This window comes from Oncorhynchus keta, chromosome 1 (genome assembly GCF_023373465.1).
Source record: "Oncorhynchus keta strain PuntledgeMale-10-30-2019 chromosome 1, Oket_V2, whole genome shotgun sequence".
Classification (NCBI taxonomy): domain Eukaryota; kingdom Metazoa; phylum Chordata; class Actinopteri; order Salmoniformes; family Salmonidae; genus Oncorhynchus; species Oncorhynchus keta.
The window spans coordinates 72,116,053-72,142,074 of record NC_068421.1 but is presented as its reverse complement, the minus strand read 5'-3'; the positions used below and the strand labels follow the sequence as shown (position 1 = coordinate 72,142,074).

At 43.1% G+C, this 26,022-nt stretch overlaps 1 protein-coding gene across 5 annotated transcripts in view; it reads left to right on the top strand.

Moving 5' to 3' along the window:
* Window positions 1-25,028, top strand: part of LOC118392841 (discoidin domain-containing receptor 2) — a 60,172-nt gene extending 35,144 nt beyond the window's left edge. The window contains exons 2-16 of one of the 5 annotated variants that reach the window (XM_052460521.1): window positions 6,177-6,279; window positions 10,206-10,437; window positions 10,619-10,766; window positions 10,898-11,000; window positions 11,930-12,113; window positions 12,604-12,844; window positions 12,976-13,047; window positions 13,214-13,326; window positions 13,605-13,776; window positions 13,954-14,192; window positions 14,621-14,748; window positions 14,952-15,149; window positions 15,265-15,499; window positions 22,111-22,260; window positions 22,360-25,028. In XM_052460521.1, coding sequence (XP_052316481.1) covers window positions 6,200-6,279; window positions 10,206-10,437; window positions 10,619-10,766; window positions 10,898-11,000; window positions 11,930-12,113; window positions 12,604-12,844; window positions 12,976-13,047; window positions 13,214-13,326; window positions 13,605-13,776; window positions 13,954-14,192; window positions 14,621-14,748; window positions 14,952-15,149; window positions 15,265-15,499; window positions 22,111-22,260; window positions 22,360-22,491 — 2,427 coding nt within the window. In that variant the 5' untranslated portion in view covers window positions 6,177-6,199 and the 3' untranslated portion in view covers window positions 22,492-25,028. Of the gene's footprint in view, window positions 1-6,176; window positions 6,280-6,785; window positions 7,038-10,205; window positions 10,438-10,618; window positions 10,767-10,897; window positions 11,001-11,929; window positions 12,114-12,603; window positions 12,845-12,975; window positions 13,048-13,189; window positions 13,327-13,553; window positions 13,777-13,953; window positions 14,193-14,620; window positions 14,749-14,951; window positions 15,150-15,264; window positions 15,500-22,110; window positions 22,261-22,359 lie in introns of those variants that run through there. The other 4 variants (XM_052460498.1, XM_052460514.1, XM_052460490.1 and 1 more) reach the window with 4 other exon arrangements.
* Window positions 25,029-26,022: the final 994 nt, after the last annotated feature.

The following is a 26,022-nucleotide window of genomic DNA, read 5'->3' as shown; positions in this document are numbered from 1 at the left end:
ATTTTGGCCCACTCCTCCATACTGACCTTCTCCAGATCCTTCAGGTTTCGGGGCTGCCGCTGGGCAATACAGACTTTCAGCTCCCTCCAAAGATTTTCTATTGGGTTCAGGTCTGGAGACTGGCTAGGCCACTCCATGACCTTGAGATGCTTCTTATGGAGCCACTCCTTAGTTACCTCCTTAGTTGCCTGTGTGTTTCGGGTCGTTGTCATGCTGGAAGACCCAGCCACGACCCAATATCAATGCTCTTACAGAGGGAAGGAGGTTGTTGGCCAAGATCTTGCGATACATGGCCCCATCCATCCTCCCCTCAATACGGTGCAGTCGTCCTGTCCCCTTTGCAGAAAAGAATCCCCAAAGAATGATGTTTCCACCTCCATGCTTCACGGTTAGGATGGTGTTCTTGGGGTTGTACTCATCCTTCTTTTTCCTCCAAACACGACGAGTGGAGTTTAGACCAAAAAGCTATATTTTTGTCTCATCAGACCACATGACCTTCTCCCATTCCTCCTCTGGATAATCCAGATGGTCATTAGCAAACTTCAGATGGGCCTGGACATGCGCTGGTTTGAGCAGGGGGAACATGCGTGCACTGCAGGATTTTAATCCATGACGGCGTAGTGTGTTACTAATAGTTTTCTTTGAGACTGTGGTCCCAGCTCTCTTCAGGTCATTGACCAGGTCCTGCGTGTAGTTCTGGGCTGATCCCTCACCTTCCTCATGATCATTGATGCCCCACGAGGTGAGATCTTGCATGGAGCCCCAGACCGAGGCTGATGGACTGTCATCTTGAACTTCTTCCATTTTTGAATAATTGCGCCAACAGTTGTTGCCTTCTCACCAAGCTGCTTGCCTATTGTCCTGTAGCCCATCCCAGCCTTGTGCAGGTCTACAATTTTATCCCTGATGTCCTAACACCCTCTGGTCTTGGCCATTATGGAGAGGTTGGAGTCTGTTTGATTGAGTGTGTGGACAGGTGTCTTTTATATAGGTAACAAGTTCAAACAGGTGCAGTCAATACAGGTAATGAGTGGAGAACAGGGGGGCTTCATAAAGAAAAACAGGTCTGTGAGAGCCGGAATTCTTACTGGTTGGTAGGTGATCAAATACTTATGTCATGCAATTAAATGCAAATTAATTACTTAAAAATCATACAATGTGATTTTCTGGATTTTTGTTAGATTCTGTCTCTCACCGTTGAAGTGTACCTATGATAAAAAATTACAGACCTCTACATGCTTTGTAAGTAGGAAAACCTGCAAAATCAGCAGGGGATCAAATAGTTGTTCTCCCCACTGATATATATATATATGCATGCTTTAGTTTAGGATGGAGTCTGACTTAGCCACTGGTAATGACTCTTATTTTCACCAACTATATCCCAGGAAATATCAAACACTTTCTCTGCCTTCTCCTCCTTTGTCTGTGGGCTGAGCATTTGGATCTGTCTGGCTGTAGTTGATGGAACATTATATTTATTATGGATCCGTTTACTTATTTTCACCAAGTGAATCGCAGATAATGTTGTTGTTCAGAGTTTCATTCTGTTGTATTTGTGTCCTGCTGTGACAATAATATCATGAGCTTTATTCACGCAATATTAAGTAATAAGACATGTAAATAATGTGATTTTTCAGTTACTCTAGTCTGAAATCAATAAACTATCAATGTCTGCAAATTCAGGACTCGTCTTCCCCTATTTCTCTCTTTCTCTCTCTGGTTCTCTTTCTCCCTGCCTCTGTTTGCAGTGGACACCTGTATGTGAATGGACTCATGTTTCTCTTCGTTCACTCAGACCAGTGGTGAAATACCATGGTCAACTAGCCCAACCTCCACCACTCATTAGGGAAATATTTGCAACATGCAAAAGAGCACAGATCTGTGAAAAATTATCAAATATACTATAATCTGCAGCGTGATTTTATTTGAAACATTATTTTACCAGAGGTGAGTAAACTGTAGTAAAATTGTTATGGATGTTTTTCTCGCTTATGGAAGGGTTTCCCAAACCTGGGGGGCGAGGATCGAGTATCTGAACTGCCTGGAGAGACCATTAAATGTTTCCAAATACAATTGCAGATGTTATCACGTTTGATTGCAATTATATTACCAAGATTACCACTAATAGACTGGAAATATGAGAAGTGTGTGATGATTATGGCTGATGTCTGTTGGGGCATGAGGGAGGGGGAGGGATGGAGGAGGTCAGGGGAAGATAAAGAAAGGGGGAGGATGGAAGGGAGGATCAGGGATCTGCAGAGGAGAAAAAAGGCAGTCTCACATCAGGAATCATTTTTTGTTTTGGGACTGATCTCTTTCTGAATTGAATCTCACCATCACTGCCAGGACGAACTCTGCAAGGTTTCCCCATCTTGACTTTTAAGGAAATATTTGTAAGAGAGAGAGAGGACAGAAAGGAAGGATAAAAAAGCGAGGGAGGACAGAAAGGGCCTTGAGCGTTGTGTGTTCTGTGTGCTGTTTCTGGCAGTTTCACAAAGACTTTCCTGTGTCTCAGACAGAGCTGAGCTGAGGGGCCATGCTGAAGGGAGAGTCCCCCTGGCCTGCACCACCTCCTCTACTCCCTGTGACCATCCATCATACTGTACACTACAGAAACACTCTATCTCTCTCACCAAGTGTCCCCTTGCATTTCCTCTGCCTCTCCTACTGACCAGTCAACCCTGTGCGCACACACTGTACACTCACACTGTACACTCACACTGTACACTCACACTGTACACCCACACACTCACACTGTACACTCACACTGTACACCCACACACTCACACTCAAACAGGACATCTATACAGTTTGCTGAAATGTTCTGCATAATCATCTAAGACATTGGTTGGGTTGTATTCAAGTTAATTGTTAACATCAGTTTTCTACTGAGTAGAGAAGACAGTTGAAGCAGTGATTATAAACCATGAACCTCAATAAATACTCAATATACACTCAGCCCTGCTGGAATTATATTGATGGAAAATCACCTTTAATTTTTACTCTTAGAAACAGCAACAAAAGTAAAGGATATTCTATTTCAGGCTTGTAAAAGTGAATAGATACCATCTACACTGAGTATACAAAACATTAAGAACCCCTGATCTTTTCATGACAGACTGACCAGGTGAAAGCTATGATCCCTTACTGATGCCACTTGTTAAATCCACTTGAATCAGTGTATATGAAGGGGAGGAGATTATAAAACCTTCAGACAATTGAGACACAGACTGTGTATGTGTGCCATTCAGACGGTGAATAGGCAAGACAAAACATAAATGTTTTTTTTATTGTAGAAGAAAGTAGTAGGCGGGTGTATGTCTGTGATTAGACAGATAAGCCTGGTCAATAAAGACTATGGGTTTGTCTGAGAGCTCAGCACTCCCACCAGTAACACAGAACCCAAACCGGCAGCGCCCGTGCGCCATCGTGCATATATGTATTTTGTCCCCCCCACACCAAACGCGATCACGACACGCAGGTTAAAATTTCAAAACAAACTCTTAACCAATTACATTCATTTGGGGACAGGTCGAAAAGCATTAAACATTTATTGCAATTTAGCTAGCTAGCTTGCAGTTGCTAGCTAATTTGTCCTGGGCTATAAACATTGAGTTGTTATTTTACCTGAAATACACAAGGTCCTCTACTCCGACAATTAATCCACACATCAAATGGTCATCTGAATCATAGTTGTCGGAACTAGAAGCACAAGCATTTCGCTACACTCGCACTAACATCTGCTAACCATGTGTATGTGACAAATACAATTTTATTTGATTTAGTCATCTCTCCTCCTAGGCTTTTTCTTCTTTTGACTTTATATTGCGATTGGCAACATTCATAAATTAGGTGCATTACCGCCACGACCTTGTTCGTCTTTCAGTCACCCACGTGGGTATAACCAATGAGGAGATGGGAGAGGCAGGACTTGCAGCGCGATCTGCGTCACAAATAGAACTGACTTCTATTTTAGCCCTTGGCAACGCAGACAGCGTGGGTGCAATAATTGAATAATATAGATTTCTACATGTATTTTGCAACGCTCGCGCACGCAATGCGAGCAGTGTAGTCAGCCTGTAAAAGTTACTACCACACAACTTGGTGTAGCGGAGGTGGTCCAGACCTGAATATTTCTTGAGCTATTGCCTATATTAAGGATCCCAACAATTTGGTTGTGTGTGGTTTTATTTGGCTCCCCAAAGAACGTTTTTTTGGGGGGGTTACATTTTCATTGTTGGACATAAACTGTAAAAACAGGAAATGAGCTCCAAGTGATTTTCATTTGGGGAATCTGTTCCCAAGTATTTCCATGCATAATAGAGACGTGATCATATACAAATGTAAGCAAGGATTGAAATTAATATGTTTTCATCAAATATTATATCTGTTTGGGCTTCTTGCGGTCAATTTGCAGTCAACAAATTATTTGTAATTATGTTCTGGCACCCCGACCAAAGAAATTGCCCCGCAGCTGAATATAGTAGATGATTCCTGGCTTACAGATGAAGTCGGAAGTTTACATACACTTAGGTTGGAGTCATTGAAATTCATTTTTCAACCACTCCACAAGTTTCTTGTTAACAATCTATAGTTTTGGCAAGTAGGTTAGGACATCTACTTTGTGCATGACACAAGTAATTTTTCCAAAAATTGTTTACAGACAAATTATTTTGCGTATAATTCACTTGATCACAATTCCAGTGGGTCAGAGGTTTACATACAATAAGTTGACTGTGCCTTGCCTTTAAACAGCTTGGAAAATTCCAGAAAACAATGACATGGCTTTATAAGCTTCTGATTGACATCATTTGAGTCAATTGGAGGTGTACCTGTGGATGTATTTCAAGGCCTACCTTCAAACTCAGTGCATCTTTGCTTGACATCATGGGAAAATCAAAAGAAATCAGCCAAGACCTCAGAAAAAAAATTGAAGACCTCCACATGTCTGGTTCATCCTTGGGAGCAATTGCCAAGCGCCTGAAGGTACCACGTTCATCTGAACAAACAATAATACGCAAGTATAAACACCATGGGACCACGCAGCTGTCAAACAGCTCAGGAAGGAGACGCGTTCTGTCTCCTAGAGATGAATGTACTTTGGTGCGAAAAGTGCCAATAAATCCCAGAACAATAGCAAAGGACCTTGTGAAGATGCTGGAGGAAACGGGTACAAGAGTATCTATGTCCATAGTAAAACAAGTCCTATATCAACATAACCTTAAAGGCCGCTCAGCAAGGAAGAGGCTACTACTCCAAAACCGCCATAAAAAAAACCAGACTGGTTATCAACTGCACATGGGGACAAACATTGTACTTTTTCGAGAAATGTCCTCTGGTCTGATGAAGCAAAAATAGAACTGTTTGGTCGTAATGACCATCGTTATGTTTGGAGGAAAAAGGGGGAGTCTTGCAAGCCGAAGAACACCATCCCAACCGTAAAGGACGGGGGTGGCAGCACTGTTGCTCTTCACAAAATAGATGGCATCAATTGGAAAAGAAAATGATGTGGATATATTGAAGCAACATCTCAAGACATCAGGAAGTTAAATCTTGGTCGCAAATTGGTCTTTCAAATGGACAATGACCCCAAACATACTTCCAAAGTTGTGGCAAAATGGCTTGAGGACAACAAAGTCAAGGTATTGGAGTGGCCATCACAAAGCCCTGACATCAATCTTATAAAAGATTTGTGGGCAGAACTAAAAAAGCATATGCAAGCAAGGAGGCCTACAAACATGACTCAGTTACACCAGCTCTGTCAGAAAGAATGTGCCAAAATTCACCCAACTTATTGTGGGAAGCTTGTGGAAGGCTACCCGAAACATTTGACCCAAGTTAAACTATTTAAATACAATGCTACCAAATACTAATTGAGTGTAAGCTTCTGAACCCACTGGGAATGTGATGAAAGAAATAAAAGCTGAAATAAATCATTCTCTCTACTATTATTCTGACATTCCACATTCTTAAAATAAAGTGGTGATCCTAACTGACCTAAGACAGGGAATTATTACTTGGATTAAACGTCAGGGTTTGTGAAAAACCGAATTTAAATGTGTTTGGCTAAGTTGTATGTAAACGTCAGACTTCAACTGTATATGCTTTGCATATATGTGTGGATTTGCATGGGTGCGCACATGCATGCTTGTACTAAAAGCTGAGTTGTGTTGTAGGTGTGTGTCGGTACCCTCTGGGGATGTCCGGAGGACAAATTCAGGATGAAGACATCTCTGCCTCCAGTCAGTGGTCTGAGTCTACAGCTGCTAGATACGGCAGGTACTGTATACACACATGTGCGCGGACACACACCCACAGTGGAGGCTCCTCAGAGGAGGAAGGGGAGTACCATCCTCCTCAGTGAATTTCATACAAATAAAATAGTGAAACATTAAAGTTATCCTTTTTAGATAAGACTATGCTAAATATATTCACATCACCAAATAACTGATTAAAACACACTGTTTTGCATTGAAGGTCTACAGTATCCTCAACAGCACTCTGTAGGGTAACACCATGGTGTAGCCGGTGGACAGCTAGCTTCTGTCTTCCTCTAGGTACATTGACCTCAATATAAAACCTACGAGGCTCATGGTTCTCACCCCTTTCTATAGACTTGCACAGTAATTATGTCAACTTCCAGAGGACGTCCTCCAACCTATCAGAGCTCTTGCTGCATGAACTGACATGCTGTCCATCCAATCAAAAGTTCAGATAATGAATCTATTGCTGAAAGCATCAATTAAAGCTAGCTAGCACTGCAGTGCAGTTCATAAAATGTGGTGAGTAGTTGACTCAAAGAGAGAGGAAGACAATAGTTGAACAGTTTTGAACAAATTAATTTATTCCTAAATTAAGGAGAAGCAAGAGAGAGAGAGAGCGCTAACTATATTTGGTTGTATTTTTTAAAACTTTCGTTTAGCTAGCATATGCAGCTAGCTAGTTTAGCCTACTCAAACACCTGGCTCAAAAAGAGAGGTATGCTATGTTAGCTAGCAGGCAATGGCTATCCAACACGGGAACTCTTCTAAGTCAAGGTAAGCTTTTGGTTTTATTAATTCATTGCCACCGGCCCACCGGTGTAACTGCTAATCTGCCTTCTGACAGTACACTGTACTGCATGATTGTAGTGGGTTTACTAATGAGTTAGTTCTAGTAGCTATGCTTACTATGATGTGACAACGATGTAGGATTTGTGTAGTGGTCATGATATGAGGGTTTCGTTGGAAAGGTATTTTTTTGCCTGGTTACAGACAACTGATGTGTTGTGCACAAGTCCACAAGCAAAGAGACAAGGTGAGAGGAGAGCACATAGATGGTTGTGGGAAGGAATTATATATACAGTGGGGCAAAAAAGTATTTAGTCAGCCACCAATTGTGCAAGTTCTCCCACTTAAAAAGATGAGAGAGGCCTGTAATTTTCATCATAGGTACACTTCAACTATGACAGACAATGAGAAAACAAAATCCAGAAAATCACATTGTAGGATTTTTTAATGCATTTATTTGCAAATTTTGCTGACTAAATACTTTTTTGCCCCACTTTATATATATATATATATATAACAAATGCTGTTTTTATGTGACTGCTATGAAAGTGAACTCTACGCCGATTCTGTTGAAAACGTTTCTTAAACGGAAGCTAACGGAAAGATGCAGGGATAAAAATATACCTGAATTTGTCCAATAGAAATTCATATTTTCAACTGTTGGACTAATGATTACTCCCAAAATTGTCTAGATGCAGCCAAGAGTGTGCAAGGCGGTATTGAATGTGTCACTGTCTGTCACCTTGATTACTCTCTACCTGTGCACCCAGCTACATTGTAAACTTTCATTCATAGGCTAGGTTGTAGCAACCTCATGATGGTATCATGACGTGGCCCTTTTTGGGTTTAGCTAGTGGCCCCTCTCTCCCTCCTACACCCAGGTTCTGTTATCTCAGGTTGTAAATTCCTGGAGGAGACTCTCTCCCCCTGGCCATGCAGAAAGAGACACAGAGAGAACAAAGGATTTCACATGGCGAACTCATAAATCCCCAAAATGAGGATTTGATACAAAATGTCCACTTGTGGGAATGGTCCGTGGACACTTAAGGGATGGGTATGACGAGTGTGTTTCATTTGGTGACCTCAGAGAGGACAGGAAACAAACATGACTATATCTCTGTATATGTACTTTTCTCAGTTATGGTTTGCATCTAATTCTTGTATAAAATGAAAGAGGAAAGATTAAACTATTTGTGAAATGATGTAAGGTGATGTTAAACCTTCAATGAAAGATAATTGTATTCCCTTTAAAGTTTAACTAAGTCATTGGCCTGCCCCGTGAGCACAGACATGATTTGGTGTCATAGAACAGCACTTTTCTACTGTTACGAATACAACCTCTTCAGACCGTGCATACCTCAGTCAGCTGAGGGGGCAAAGGTTTGAGTAGTGACCACAAAAATCTCAGTTTAAGCTAAGGTTGTAATGGTTGTTGAATTCCTAACCATACCACGTGAAGCATTGGCTACACGCGGGAAATGGTTCAACTCTGAGACTATCGATCCTGACAGAATAAGAGCAAATCTTAGATACTCATTATTAGTCTGCAGCTAGAAATTATGTCAACCTGGGATGCGAAGACCGACAACTGCCGAAACATCTATACCATGAGAACATTTCTGAATGGTACTCTGAAGAAAGACGGACAGTTCCAACAGAGATCACGACGACACACTGAGCGTAAATATATATTGATTGCAATTATTCCCGAATGAGTGAGCGTTCGTGTGGAGAGGATTAGCATTTAATTTGTGTCTTTCCCGCCCTTATCAGTCCACACCCACTTCCGTTTGTTCACCGAGCCGTCACATCGGCTTAGCCCACTAGGCAACCTCCCCTATCATTTCCTTGCAACCATATCTACTGTTTGTTTGTTTATGCATTTCTGTGATTATTTACTTAGTTAGTAAATAAATTATTAAGACAATTGGTGTATGGATGTTTCATAGTAAAAGCTGGGTTTGTGCAGATAACCAACAACGTGAGGTAAATAATTATTTATTAATTAGAAGAGTTATATTAGGAAAATTATAACTTTGTAATCTGAAGATTTTCCTTGGTGCCCCAACTTCGTAATTAATTACATTTACATGATTAGTTTAACCACGTAATAATAATTACAGAGAATTGATTTGATAAAATAACAGTCTTCACTTTAATGATGCCAGAGACACGACAATGTGTATAGGTGAAATTAGAGTATCATGTAATAGCCTAAACCTATTGATGTTACATTGATCTGGGTGAATGGAATATGAATGACAGTCATCCATTATGCTGTAATAGAAATAAGGCCATGCTCATGACAACAATTATCATCCTCCCTCATCTTAAGTGGCACTGGCCGCCAATGACACACACAAACACACATACACATCCATAAATACCTCTCAATTTCGATTGTTGACTGGACACATGCAGGCTCCCCCACAACTACACACACAAACACTCATGCACATTCATATACACTCACAAACAGTTTTCAAGATTCTGTGTGTGTGTTTTCAGTTTACTGGGTATCAGTTTCTGCTCCCTGTGTGTAAAAAGCCCACATGGTTCAGCCTGGAAATAGCGAGAGAGAAAAATAAGAAACAGAGAGAGAGAGTTATTGCGTGTGCATGTGTGCTTGTTGGAGAATGGGTGGCCTGCTCTCATTTTTAGACTGATGTAATCTAGGTTCTGTTCTGGACAGCATAGTTTTATTCTGGCTAGCCTCCCCTCTCCCCTGCCAGCTCAACCCTACATGAACACTTTCACATTAATTTACGACAAATGTGTTTGTTTAACAGACTGTATGAACTGACATCCACCCACCACAATTTCCACTGACCTCTCTCTCCCTTTTCTCTTCCCTTTCCCTCCATCTCTCTCTCTCTGTTCCCTTTCTCTCTATCTGTGTTCACCGCCTCCCTTTCTCTCTACTCTCCTTTTTATTCCTGTTCTCTCCCTCTCCTGCCCTCTCTCCTCCCTTATCCACCCCCTCCTCTCTCCCACCCTCTTCACCCCTTCCTCTCTGTCCCATCCTCTCCACCCCTTTATCTCCCACCCTCTTCACCCCTTCCTCTCTGTCCCATCCTCTCCACCCCTTTATCTCCCACCCTCTCCACCCCCTCCTCTCTGTCCCATACTCTCCACCCCTTTATCTCCCACCCTCAGGTTAGACTTTGAGGAGGGTGATGGTGCGTGGTGTCCAGAGATAACGGTTGAACCAGACAGTCTAAAGGAGTTCCTCCAGATAGACCTGCGTTCCCTCCACTTCATCACCCTGGTGGGCACACAGGGCCGCCACGCAGGGGGCATCGGCAACGAGTTCGCCCAGATGTACAAGATTAAATATAGCCGTGACGGCAGCCGCTGGATTTCCTGGAGGAACAGACAGGGCAAACAGGTGATTATTGATTTACATGATTAATGATTGACAAGGAGGACAGGAACATAAAAATGTTAATACATTGATAATGGTAATTTTGGTGATTTGTGACGTCACTCTCCGGTGGTTAAGGGGAACTGGAATGTGTGATTTATTTCTTATTATTTAGGCTAATTGGTTGATTGATTCATGGCTGTAGGTGATAGAGGGAAACAGGAATGCATATGACATTGTGCTGAAGGACCTGGAGCCTCCGATCATCGCCCGCTTCGTGAGGTTCATGCCCGTCTCAGACCACTCCATGAACGTCTGCATGAGGGTAGAGCTCTACGGCTGTGAGTGGCTTGGTAAGACAGATGGAGAGGAGAAAGGGATAGGAGGAGGAGCTCCCTACTCTGAGCCATAGGTAGACAGAGTTGGGCAAACTCGCTGCCTAGGCTTTAGCTCAGTGGGCTAATGCAGTCTCTCTCTATGTCAGATGGTCTGGTGTCCTACAACGCCCCAGCAGGAGAACAGATGAGTCTGGAAGGCCAGCCTGTCCACCTCAATGACTCGGTGTATGATGGAGCCGTCATCTACAGGTGGGTGTGCATAACTCCTTTTCCTTCTCTACCTCCCTCGTCATCTTGCTGCTCTTCTTTTCTCTTTTCCTTCATCTCCTTGTCCTTGTTTTTTCCTCCTTCTCATTCCGCCTCTCAATATATCCCTCCTCTCTCGGTTCATCCAACCTCATTCTCTGTTATTCCTCCTCCTCCTTTTGTCTTTCCTTCACCAACCTCTGAGCCTTGGTTCCACACTGGCCCTGTTGTTGCCTGGTTGCCATAGTTCTGTCAGGATGTAGACCGTGGCATGGATCACTGTGGTTATGCCACGCACGCACACACACACACACGTCATTTTTCTCTGCGCAGTTATGCAATGGAGTGTTAGGAACACACACACACACACACACAAACAATTACACCCACAGATGGCTTCTGATCCATGAACGCGTGGGAGAGTTTGATTAAGTGTTTTTGGAATTAAACCTGACTTCTTGGGAGCATAAATGACTATTTGGGTATCCTTCCGTTCTGTGTTAGTGTTTGAGTCACTGTGTGCTGAACAATATCCTCCATGACACTGCCATCAGTTTGTCTCTGCTATAGTAGTCAGGAAGTCTCTCTCCCTCTCTCTCTTTCTTTCTCCTCTCGCTCTCTGAGTTTGAGTCTGTTAAAGTAGTCCAAGAAGAGAAAATGGCTGTTTTGATACCACAGCCAAGATGAGATATTGAGGATGGTGGATAATATGATGCTACCACCTAGTGGTGGGTGGAGGGATGCAAGGTTGTCAAGTAGTTGTTTACATGTCACCAGGTCTCCTTAAAAGTATAGTTCAGCCACAGACTCTTTTGTTCACCACAGAAACAAAGTTTTCTAGAGATTTTTACTTTGTATTTTGACTACCTCAAAATACTCCAACACTGAGCTCTATCTTCATCTCCTCTCTCCTTTTCCTTCTCCATCCCCAGTATGACGGAGGGGCTAGGCCAGCTGACTGATGGAATGTGTGGATTAGATGACTTCACCCACAGCCACGTCTACAATGTGTGGCCTGGTTACGACTACGTGGGATGGACTAATGAGAGCTTTCCCAATGGATACGTGGAGATCATGTTCGAGTTTGACCGCACTCGCAATTTCACCACCATGAAGGTGTGTGTGAAAGGATTGGGGGGAGGCAGACAACCTCTTTTTAAACGTAACCTTTATTTATTTATATATAACGTAACCTTTATTTATTAACTAGGTAATAAGTCAGTTACGAACAAATTCTTATTTACAATGACGGCCTACTCCAGCCAAACCCTAAACCGGAGGACACTGGGCCAATTGTGCGCGTGATGTGGTACAGACTGGAATCTAACCAGGGTCTGTAGTGACGCCTCTAGCATTGAGATACAGTGCCTTAGACCGCTGCGCCACTCTGGAGTCCCATTTCTTGCTACTCCAGCTGGTATTTCAAGTGTTCACCACCTCCCAAATAACAGGCATTGCATTTCCAAATCTTTCAGCTTGACCCTATTTCCATCGCCCTAAAACGTTTTTCCTGCAGGTTGACTGTAATAACCTGTTTCACTGTAACAACATATACTCCTCTTGCTCTTCCCTCTCTCTTTCTGTCTCTCTCTTTCTCTGTTTCTAGGTGCACTGTAACAACATGTTCATGAAGCATGTCAAGGCATTCCGCCAGGTGGTGTGTTACTTCCGTTCTGAGGCTGACTGGGAGGCCACGCCCCTTTCCTTTAGTCCCGTGGTGGATGACGTCAATCTCAGCGCCCGCTTCGTCACCATCTCTCTGGCCAATCATATGGCCAGCGCAATCAAGTGCCAGTTCTACTTTGCTGAAGCCTGGATGATGTTTAGCGAAATCACCTTCCAGTCAGGTAAACATGTGTACCGGTACACACACCTCAGATCACCTCCAGCTCATGTATATAGAACACCCCTTTCAATATGAATCTGTAAACTATTATCTGTTCTTTGTTGTGATTCACATCTGTCTCTGCTCTTCCAGACACAGCCATGTACAACACTACCCTGGCACCACCCAAGACCGGCAGCAGCCCCCCCACTAGCACTCAACCAGGTCAGTGCCCACTCCACATGCATCACACAAACACAAGCTGTAACACACACTCCCACCCGTGAGCAATGCATTTCATGCAAAGCATTTCCTGCTTTAATTATGTAATCCAATCAAATCATGTCTTCCTCTATCCCCTCCCCAGGGGATGACCCCACCCACAAAATAGATGACAGCAACACCAGAATTCTGATTGTCTGCCTGGTGGCCATCATTCTAATCCTTGTCGCCATCATTGTCATCATCCTCTGGAGGCAGGTCTGGCAGAAGATGCTGGAGAAGGTGAGAGATACCACCTGGTCACACATACATACAAATGAGTTTTTCCTGAGTCAAAAAAGCATTTTGATGCTCCATTTCTCTGAATTGTGAACGTTAGTTATTGTGACTGTTTGTTACTATCCGGAAATGTAAAATATTATTAAAAGTTGGGTAAATAAATCCTACCACGTGTTGATCAATCAAGGCTGGTCAGATGTGTCTCTTTACCCCAGCATCCTTTATTCTAGGCCTCGCGGCGGATGCTGGACGATGAACTAACTGCTAGTCTGTCACTACAGAGCGAGACATTCGCCTACAGCCACAACAACAACCCAACATCATCGTCAGCACCCAGCGAGCAGGAGTCTAGCTCCACCTACGAGCGTATCTTCCCCCTGGGCCCTGACTACCAGGAACCATCACGACTCATACGCATGCTACCTGAGTTCTCCCACACCTCCAAGGATGCCGGTGAGTAAACCAGACACACAAGGCAGAGTTTAAATGACCAGAAAAGACATGAGAGAGTTGAATTAAGGAGGTTGAAAAATGATCATGTCTGCTCATTCTGTAAGCATGAAGTCACCCCATTGTGTATGATGATGTCATATTGCTAAATCTACCTTCAACTCTTTTCTCTGGCATCAGTTTTGACCAGCACAGCAGTGACAGCCTCCAAGGCTCCCACTGCAACAGTTGCCCAGGACGGAGTCCCTCACTATGCCGAGGCAGACATCGTCAACCTGCAGGGCGTAACCGGGGGCAACACGTACGCGGTCCCTGCTTTAACCATGGACCTGCTGTCAGGGAAGGACGTGGCAGTGGAAGAGTTCCCCAGGAAACTGCTCACCTTCAAAGAGAAGCTGGGCGAGGGACAGTTTGGAGAGGTTTGTGCTCTCTGGACATTACATAGTAATCAATGCCATGTTAGATTTACATTAATTCAACTCATTTCTTATGCACTTCTCATTTCTTATGCACAATATTGATCAGGGTCATTAATTAGATTATTCTGGTGATTTAGGCTGAAGAAAAAGCTTGCACAACCTTTGTGGCTCTTCAGAACCATCATTAGTGAACACTAGATATCGTGTGTTGATCAGAGTCTCCAGGCTCTTCAGAACCATCGTTAGAACCATCATTAGTGAACACTAGATGTCGTGTGTTGATCAGAGTCTCCAGGCTCATCAGAACCATCGTTAGTGACCACTAGATGTTGTGTGTTGATCAGAGTCTCCAGGCTCTTCAGAACCATTGTTAGTGACCACTAGATGTAGTGCGTTGATAAGAGTCTCCATGTTCCGTCTCCCTACAGGTCCACTTGTGTGAGGCAGAGGGCATGAAGGAGTTTATAGATGAGGATTTCTCCTTCAACATCAGTGACAACCAGCCAGTACTGGTTGCTGTTAAGATGCTCAGAGCAGATGCTAACAAAAACGCCAGGTGAGGGGGAAGCACACTCCTGATTAGAGAACACAGTGAATGTCTGCCTCTGCTGCTCCCAAATGTATTGACAACGTAGACATGTTTTGAGTGATTTTTCCAGCACATGTTTTATCTGTGTGTTTTGGGATTAATTCCTATTTATCATTCAAAGCTCTGTCTCCCTACTGACCTCTAACCGCTGACCTCTGTGTTATAATCAGGAATGACTTCCTGAAGGAGATTAAGATCATGTCACGTCTGAAGGACCCCAACATTATCCGTCTGCTGGCCGTGTGTATCTGCAGCGACCCCCTCTGCATGATCACAGAGTACATGGAGAATGGTGACCTCAACCAGTTCCTGTCCCGCCATGAACCTGAGGGACAGTTAGCACTCATCAGCAACGTAACCACTGTCGGGTAGGGAAAAGGGGATGGAGGCTGGGACAGGGGTGTGTGTGTAATCCTGTATATCTCTTCACCTCTCCTGGTGCTGACTCTCTCTCTCTCCATCTCTGCCTCTCCTCTGCTCCAGCTACAGTGACCTGCGCTACATGGCCACTCAGATTGCCTCAGGGATGAGGTACCTCTCCTCGCTTAACTTTGTCCACAGAGACCTGGCCACGAGGAACTGTCTGGTGGGGAAGAACTACACCATCAAGATTGCTGACTTTGGCATGAGCAGGAACCTGTACAGTGGAGACTACTACCGCATCCAGGGCCGGGCCGTGCTGCCCATACGATGGATGTCCTGGGAGAGCATACTGCTGGTAGGACTGAGGGAGGGAGGGAGGGAGAAGCTGGTGAGACGTGGTGGCCCCCTGGTGGTCTTATATGGAATAGATACCTTAGTTCACTTTTTCTTTTTCTTTTTACCTTTATTTAACTAGGAAAGTCATTTAAGAACAAATTCTTATTTACAATGACGACCTAGCAAAAAGCAAAAAGATTCCTGCAGGGACGGGGGCTGGCAAAAATTGTAAAAATATAGGACAAAACACACATCACGACAAGAGACAACACAACACTACAGAAAAGAGACCTAAGACAAGAACATAGCATGGCAGCAACACATGACATCACAGTATGGTAGCTACATGACAACAACATGGTAGCAGCACAACATGGCAGCAGCACAACATGGTAGCGGCACAAAACATGGTACAAGCATTATTTGGCACAGACAACAGCACAAGGGCAAGAAGGTAGAGACAACAATACATCATGCAAAGCAGCCACAACTGTCAGTAAGAGTGTCCATGATTGAGTCTTTGAATGAAGAGATTGAGATAAAACTGTTGAGTTTGAGTGTTTGTTGCAGCTCGTTCCAGTCGCTAGCTGCAGTGAACTGAAAAGAGGAGAGACCCAGGGATGCGACTGGCAGAACGGGTGTTGTATGTGAAGGATGTGGGCTGCAGTAAATATCTCAGGCCTCCCCCTATCTAAGAGGGTTTTATAAATAAGCATCGACCAGTGAGTCTACAGAGACGGGTATACAGAGATGACCAGTTTACAGAGGAGTATAGAGTGCAGTGAGGTGTCCTATAAGGAGCATTGGTGGCAAATCGGATGGCCGAATGGTAAAGAACATCTAGCCTCACGAGAGCACCCTTACCTGCCGATCTATAAATTACGTCTCCGTAATCTAGCATGGTTAGGATGGTCATCCGAATCAGGATTAGTTTGGCAGCTGGGGTGAAAGAGGAGCGATTACGATAGAGGAAATCAAGTCTAGATTTAACTTTAGCCTGCAGCTTTGATATGTGCTGACAGAAGGACAGTGCACAGTCTAGCCATACTCCCAAGTACTTGTGTGAAGTGACTACCTCAAGCTCTAAACCCTCAGAGGTAGTAATCACACTGGTGGGGAGAGGGGCATTCTTCTTACCAAACCACATGACCTTTGTTTTAGAGGTGTTCAGAACAAGGTTAAGGGCAGAGAACACTAAGAGAACACAAGAAAGCTTTGTTGTAGTGCGTTTAACACAAAATCCGGGGAAGGGTCAGCTGAGTATAAGACTGTATCATCTGCATATAAATGGATGAAAGAGCTCCCTAGTGCCTGAGCTATGTTCTTGATGTAAATTGAGATGAGCGTAGGGCCTAGGATCGAGCCTTGTGGTACTCCCTTGGTGACAGGGAACTTCTACTTTTAAAAATCCACCTCTCTAAAAACAAGTCTCTCACCGTTGCCGCCTGCTATAGACCACCCTCTGCCCCCAGCTGTGCTCTGGACACGATATGTGAACTGATTGCCCCCCATCTATCTTCAGAGCTCGTGCTGCTAGGCGACCTAAACTGTAACATGCTTAACAGCCCAGCCATCCTACAATCTAAACTTGATGCCCTCAATCTCACACAAATTATCAATGAACCTACCAGGTACCTCCCCAAAGCCTTAAACACGGGCACCCTCATAGATATCATCCTAACCAACTTCCCCTCTAAATACACCTCTGCTGTCTTCAACCAAGATCTCAGAGATTACTGCCTCATTGCCTGCATCCATAATGGGTCAGCGGTCAAACGACCTCCACTCATCACTGTAAAACGCTCCCTGAAACACTTCAGCGAGCAGGCCTTTCTAATCGACCTGGCCGGGGTATCCTGGAAGGATATTGATCTCATCCCGTCAGTAGAGGATGCCTGGATATTTTTTTTAAATGCCTTCCTAACCATCTTAAATAAACATGCCCCATTCAAGAAATGTAGAACCAGGAACAGATATAGCCCTTGGTTCTCCCCAGACCTGACTGCCCTTAACCAACACAAAAACATCCTATGGCGTTCTGCATTAGCATCGAACAGCCCCCGTGATATGCAGCTGTTCAGGGAAGCTAGAAACCATTATACACAGGCAGTTAGAAAAGCCAAAGCTAGCTTTTTCAAGCAACACTAACTCAAAAAAGTTCTGGGACACTGTAAAGTCCATGGAGAATAAGAACACCTCCTCCCAGCTGCCCACTGCACTGAAGATAGGAAACACTGTCACCACTGATAAATCCACCATAATTGAGAATTTCAATAAGCATTTTTCTACGGCTGGCCATGCTTTCCACCTGGCTACTCCTACCCCGGTCAACAGCACTGCACCCCCAACAGCAACTCGCCCAAGCCTTCCCCATTTCTCCTTCTCCCAAATCCGTTCAGCTGATTTTCTGAAAGAGCTGCAAAATCTGGACCCCTACAAATCAGCCGGGCTAGACAATCTGGACCCTTTCTTTCTAAAATTATCTGCCGAAATTGTTGCCACCCCTATTACTAGCCTGTTCAACCTCTCTTTCGTGTCGTCTGAGATTCCCAAAGATTGGAAAGCAGCTGCGGTCATCCCCCTCTTCAAAGGGGGGGACACTCTTGACCCAAACTGCTACAGACCTATATCTATCCTACCATGCCTTTCTAAGGTCTTCGAAAGCCAAGTCAACAAACAGATTACCGACCATTTCAAATCTCACCATACCTTCTCTGCTATGCAATCTGGTTTCAGAGCTGGTCATGGGTGCACCTCAGCCACGCTCAAGGTCCTAAACGATATCTTAACCGCCATCGATAAGAAACATTACTGTGCAGCCGTATTCATTGATCTGGCCAAGGCTTTCGACTCTGTCAATCACCACATCCTCATCGGCAGACTCGACAGCCTTGGTTTCTCAAATGATTGCCTCGCCTGGTTCACCAACTACTTCTCTGATAGAGTTCAGTGTGTCAAATCGGAGGGTCTGCTGTCCGGACCTCTGGCAGTCTCTATGGGGTGCCACAGGGTTCAATTCTTGGACCGACTCTCTTCTCTGTATACATCAATGAGGTCGCTCTTGCTGCTGGTGAGTCTCTGATCCACCTCTACGCAGACGACACCATTCTGTATACTTCTGGCCCTTCTTTGGACACTGTGTTAACAACCCTCCAGGCAAGCTTCAATGCCATACAACTCTCCTTCAGTGGCCTCCAATTGCTCTTAAATACAAGTAAAACTAAATGCATGCTCTTCAACCGATCGCTACCGGCACCTACCCGCCTGTCCAACATCACTACTCTGGACGGCTCTGACTTAGAATACGTGGACAACTACAAATACTTAGGTGTCTGGTTAGACTGTAAACTCTTCTTCCAGACCCATATAAAACATCTCCAATCCAAAGTTAAATCTAGAATTGGCTTCCTATTTCGCAACAAAGCATCCTTCACTCATGCTGCCAAACATACCCTTGTAAAACTGACCATCCTACCAATCCTCGACTTTGGCGATGTCATTTACAAAATAGCCTCCAATACCCTACTCAACAAATTGGATGCAGTCTATCACAGTGAAATCCGTTTTGTCACCAAAGCCCCATATACTACCCACCATTGCGACCTGTACGCTCTCGTTGGCTGGCCCTCGCTTCATACTCGTCGCCAAACCCACTGGCCTCATGTCATCTACAAGACCCTGCTAGGTAAAGTCCCCCCTTATCTCAGCTCGCTGGTCACCATAGCATCTCCCACCTGTAGCACACGCTCCAGCAGGTATATCTCTCTAGTCACCCCCAAAACCAATTCTTTCTTTGGCCGCCTCTCCTTCCAGTTCTCTGCTGCCAATGACTGGAACGAACTACAAAAATCTCTGAAACTGGAAACACTTATCTCCCTCACTAGCTTTAAGCACCAACTGTCAGAGCAGCTCACAGATTACTGCACCTGTACATAGCCCACCTATAATTTAGCCCAAACAACTACCTCTTTCCCAACTGTATTTCATTTATTTATTATTTTGCTCCTTTGCACCCCATTATTTTTATTTCTACTTTGCACATTCTTCCATTGCAAAACTACCATTTCAGTGTTTTACTTGCTATATTGTATTTACTTTGCCACCAGGGCCTTTTTTGCCTTTACCTCCCTTCTCACCTCATTTGCTCACATTGTATATAGACTTGTTTATACTGTATTATTGACTGTATGTTTGTTTTACTCCATGTGTAACTCTGTGTCGTTGTATCTGTCGAACTGCTTTGCTTTATCTTGGCCAGGTCGCAATTGTAAATGAGAACTTGTTCTCAACTTGCCTACCTGGTTAAATAAAGGTGAAATAAAATAAAAAATAAAAAACAGCCACTGGCTGAGACGGCAGATGTTCTGACTTTATACACTGCACTCTTTGAGAGAGGTAGTTAGCAAACCAGGCCAAAGACCCCTCGGAGACCCCAATACTCCTTGGCCGGCCCACAAGAATGGAATGGTCTACCGTATCAAAATCTTTGGCCAAGTCAATAAAAATAGCAGGACAACATTGCTTAGGTTCAAGGGCAATGGCGACATCATTGAGGACCTTTAAGGTTGCAGTGACACATCCATCACCTGAGCGGAAACCAGATTGCATACCTGAGAGAATACTATAGACATCAAGAAAGCGAGTCAGTTGATTATTGACAAATTTTTCCAACACTTGATAACCGGGCAAATAAAAATAGGCATATAACAGTTAGGATCAGCTTGATCTACCCCTTTAAATAAAGGACGAAATGTGGCTGCCTTCCAAGCAATGGGAACCTCCCCAGAGAGGAGAGACAGACAACCTTAAAGAAGAAAGGGTCTAAACCATCTGACCCAGATGTTTTTTGGGGGTCAAGTTTAAGGAGCTCCTTTAGAACCTCGGACTCAGTGACCGCCTGTGGGGAAAAGGTTTGTAGCGGGGCAGGGGAAAAAGGGGGAGCAGCATCGGGGCTAGTCGCGTTAGAAGGGGTGGGAGATGAGGAAATGTTGGACCTGCAAGGAGGCATGGCGAGTCAAATAGTAATCCTGACTTAATGTGGTCAGTTGTGATTAAAGAGCTCAGCCATGTGCTTATTGTCAGTAACAACCACATCATCAACTTTAAGGGACATGGGCAGCTGTGAGGAGGAGGGTTTATTCTCCAGGTCTTTAACCATTTTCCAGAATTTCTTGGGGTTAGACCCACAGAGAGAGAACTGCTCCTTTAAAGTAACTAACTTTGGCCTTCCGGATAGCCTGAGTCCACTTATTTCTCATTTGCCTGAACGATAGCCAGTCACCCTGAGTATGCGTGTGCCGAGCCTTTCGCCAAATGCAATTCTTGAGGTGGAGTAACTCTGCAAGATCCCGGTCGAACCAGGGGCTGAACCTGTTTTTAATTCTCATTTTCTTTATGGGGGGCCTCTTTGTTAATAATACTGCTGAAAATATCCAAAAAAAGAAGGCCCAAGTGTCTTAAACAGAGGGGATCAAGCTGATTCTATTCCCATTTACAGAGGCCAGATCATGAAGGAACGCTTGCTCATTAAAGAAAGATTTAGGGAGTCCCATTGCTTTAGGACTTGGTCAGGTGGTTTAAGCATGTCCCAGTTTAGGTCACCTAGCAGGACAAATTCAGACTTAGTGTAAGGGGCCAGGAGAGAGCTTGGGGCAGGTAGGGTAAAGGCTGGTGCTGATGGAGGACGATAGCACCCAGCAACAGTCAACAAAGAGCTATTTGAAAGTTTAATGCTTAAAACCTGCATATCAAATTGTTTGGGGACAAACTTGGTGGAGACAACCGAGCACTGAAGGTGATGCTTGGTTAAGATTGCCACTCCCCCACCTTTGGAAGATCTGTCTTGCCGGAAAAGGTTCGAACCAGAAAGGTTAACACAGACCACAAGTCAGAATTGAGGCTAGCAACAGTAGATGGGCCAGACATGAATCAAGGCACGGCATAGGACAGGAAGAGCTCTGCAGTGCTGATTTATGACTTTTGAATGTGCATTAGATGGCAACAAGATCATATTGTACAGCAATTTCATCAGGTAACATGAATACTAAGCCGACAAGAGGTGGTTAGAACAGGATGGGAGGCCAAAAGCCTGTGTAACCAATAGAGTCAGAGTCTCAAGTGTGGAATCAAACATAGTTTGTTCATAATGTTTTTTCCACTTCAATCAGTGTAGATGAAGGGAGGAGACAGGTTGAAGAAGACATTTTAAGCCTTGAGACAATTGAGACAAACTGTGTATGTGCGACATTCAGAAGGTGAATGAGCAAGACAAATGATTTGAGTGCTTTTGAACGGGGTATGGTAGTCTGTGTCAGGCGCACCGGTTTGTGTCAAGAACTGCAGCGCTTCTGGGTTTTTCACACTTAACAGTTTCCTGTGTGTATCAAGAGTAGTCCACCACCCAAAGGGCATCCAGCCAACTTGACACAACTGTGGGAAGCATTGGAGTCAACAGGCCGGCAGGGGGGTGTTCCTAATCTATGGTATACTCAGTGTATGTTTACTGTAATGGGCCTGTGAATGAGGGCTTTGGTTATCAGTTGAACTATCCCCTTTTTAAGCTCCTACAGATCATCTAAACTCAATAACGCATGTAGCCTAATGTCTGTTGTTCTGCCTCTTCACTCCCAGGGTAAGTTCACCACAGCCAGTGACGTGTGGGCGTTTGGGGTGACACTGTGGGAGACCCTGACCTTCTGTAAGGAGCAGCCTTACTCCCAGCTGACTGATGAACAGGTCATAGAGAACACTGGGGAGTTCTTCAGAGACCAGAAACGACAGGTGAGAGACACACTCAAACTGACTCACTCTCTTTTGCTGCAGATGTACCTGCCTATGTTCTACTGTATTGTACCTGATTGTCTTGTCTATCTGTTGTAGATCTACCTGCCCCAGCCAGTGCTGTGTCCTGACTCTTTGTATAAGATCATGCTGTGTTGTTGGAGAAGGAACACCAAGGAGAGGCCTTCCTTCCAGGAGATTTACCGAGTGCTGCTGGAAAGCCAAGCTTAGGGCCCGAACCCCTGGGCCAGCACACACACACACAGACTGACAGACGCATCAACAACAAATTAAGCATCGGTCTATAAGTCAAAGGGTCAACTCAGTTCAACTTTTGATGCACAGAAAAATTACAAATGGCTGTCCGTTGTCTCAGCTAGAGAAGTAAAAGTGAAATCTAGCAATGAAAGTTCTGCACTTTTGAAAATGTATAATTTATTCCAAATGGTGCTAGAAATAAGTATGACGTTTCCACCTTGTTTAATGCAGTGTAATGTAATGCCACGTCTATGAATTCAATTGTGTTTTCTTTAAGAAGACTACTTGAATGTAAATCAGATGTCTTCATTAAGCAAACCATCAGTGTTCAGTTTGGAGAATTTTGATACATTAAAAGTTTTATTTTTATTTTGCAAGGTTATTCATCTCAGTCACTGATCGTTTCTTTGTACACTTTGCTTAGAGCTAACAGGGATAATGGTAATGTAGTCAATGCATTATATGACTCTTTACATGATCCTGAGTTACTATCATCCATTTTGAATCTGTTGACAATGTGTCATATAATGCATGTTAATGCATGCAATATAACATGTTGGCTTTGAGTAAAGAGTTACAAGTGATGAACAAATTCATAACAGGCAATAACCATCATTCGACCATATCTCAGCTATAGTACTCTCTGGCAGTACACTTTGCCACATTGTCTGCCAGTGATATTTGACCAAGAGTGCTCAAAGACATTGGTGTGTAATGTACTTCAATAGATCTTGTTAAATCTCAAATAGTAATATTTTGTATTGATATTTATGTATTGTTTATATTTCAGTTTGCTTTCTGTTTATATATTTGGATACTGATCAGCTTCTTTTTGCATGGGAAAATTTGTACAAAGTTGTACGTTGTGCAATTTTCTAGATTCAGTTTTGTATTTCGTTAAACATCTCAGTCGAGAGTAGTTTCAGAAAATGACAGTAGGCTTTGTGCAATGTGGGGTGTACAAATGTTGGTTCTCATTCATATTTGTGACAAAATAACTGTCCAAATCAGATCGTAAATCAGCTGCATTACTTATGGTCCATGTTCAGTCCATACTGAGCAGATTATAAATAAACTGCATTAGTGCTGGTCAATGTTCAGTCCATACTGAGCAGATTATAAATAAAATGCATTACCGATGATCCATGTTCAGTCCATACTGAACAGATTATAAATAAACTGCATGGTTCATGTTCAGTCCATACTGAGCAGATTATGGTGCTAATCAGGATCCAGACTGTAGGGGAGAGGATGTGCTAACTATGTTTTGATGGGTCTTTGGAAAGGGAATTGTAGGAAACGATGCTTCTAGAGAGAAAGATTTTTAAAATGGTTAGTGTGTTTGCTACCTTGATAACAAATGTTCTAAGCTATCATTGTGTTGTATTGAATGTGTTAAAATGCACAGTTGTTCTGAACAGGACAACTGTTTATGATGTATCTCTGTTGAAAGAGAGTGAGAGCTGAACGGTGATTAGAGGGTTTCTGAATAGAGTTAAGGTGAGGATGATAATCAGTCAGAATGATTTCAGACAATCTCAACTGCACACAAGGACAGTTGTTGTACAACAAGACCGTTACTATAGTAGCTATTATGATTATGCAATTCTTTCACAATTAGCTTTAGGTTTGAACCCTAAATGACTTCAATATGTTATCAACCTGTCTCCTGTCTTCGTGGTCTACAGGCTTAGTTTTGATGTCCTGCTTCCAACAATCACACACAGATGAAACTTTACTCAGGGGCCTTCTCCTTCTTCTCAGCAACCTTCGCCCCTGGACCTTATTATTCACATTCTGGTGTCATTATTGGCCATCTTTATAGGTTGTTCAGTTATAGGCTGAGACCCAAATCAAACACTATTCAAGTTTTAATGTCGCATGCACAAGCACAGTGAAATTATTTTCTTGCAAACTCAAAACCCAACAATGGGCTTTCAATAACAATGTATTAATAGAAAAAAAACATGAGAAATAAGAATAGGAATTATGAACTACACGATCAAGTAAGTAAGCGTACTATATACAGGAAATATTTTAAAAGTCAGTTAATGTTTTATTTCTGTATTTCATTTATCATTTTCAGGTTCTCTCTTGACCACGAACTGATGTTATATTGCCCTGTGGGAAGTATATTTGTACATATATTGTAGTCCATAGTAATGGTTTGATAGTCAGTAATATGGATGAGGCATGCATTGATATATATCCTTAAGACCAACATGGGACCTGTTCACAGCATCTAACTGTTTCAGCTTGATTGAATACTTTATTATTGTATTATTACAGATTTCCATCTATAAAGCAAATGAGGGCATACTTATTGTATAGTAATGAAGTTGTATAGAGGTTATTAGTGTGTCAGTGCACAAGGAAATTAAATAGTGGTGGAGTTTTATAAGATCTTTGTACTCAAAAAAAATGTTAATCAATTAAAACATTGAATTTTGTCTGATTTGTCATGGAGATCGTTTGTTACAGACGAAATAAAACAAATCACCTAAATGATGCATTGTCTGTTGTTTTGATTTACAATAAAGACTACATTCATGTGACCAATGGATATAGGTTTATGTGAATCACAGAGTTCAGGATATGACCCAGACAAAAACAGGATTTTCTACTCAATCTACTCTTATTTTCCTATATCTGGGCTGACAGTAGTCTAAACGCTATTGGCTGGGGCTAGGATGTCGCCCAATCATACCATAGAATGCGGTGTTAGCAAGGAGCTGTAGTCTGATTTCAACGTCGTACTCTGCAGTTTGTGGACAAATTGTTGCTGTATTTATATATAATTCTATTGTTTTAAACAAGCGATAATTACCAAGGGCGTGTTAGTTACCGGAGCGAAAACGTAAATATACACGTCTTGGTTTTATTAATGTATCGGTGAAGGAAACAAGTTTATCGCAACTTTCTCCGCTAGACTAATGGACAGCGCTGTTACTGTAAATAGATTAGCGTCGTCACTAGTTACCAGAGCCCCCCCGCCTATTTCTACAATTTATTTTATTTAAAGTGTGATTTTAAACCTAATCGTATCCTTAACCTTATGCCTAACCCTGACCTTAAATTAAGACCAAAAAGCTGATTTTATATATACAATTTTGACTTTGTGGCTCTGGCTGTGGCTGTGACTGTGGCTGTGGTAGCTGGTGAAACCAACCCCTTTCCTGGAGCGAAACCTTCCTGCAGGTTTTCCCTCTAGCACACCTTCCCAAAAGAGTAGAGGCAAACGGGGACCAACTCCATGTTAATGCCAATGATTTTGTAATGAGATGTTCAACGAGCAGGTGTTCACATTCTTTTGGTCATGTAGTGAATAGATAGATAATCATAAAGACATCTGTTTGGGTCATGTAATCTTATTTCATGAACGTTTTATACATCACCTGAGATAGTAGTTTTTGTAAAGACATTGAGGACACTGGATCCATCTGCCCTTCACCAACTGCCTTTTCATAGCAACACTTCATAAAAAATTAACACCACAGTTTCTAT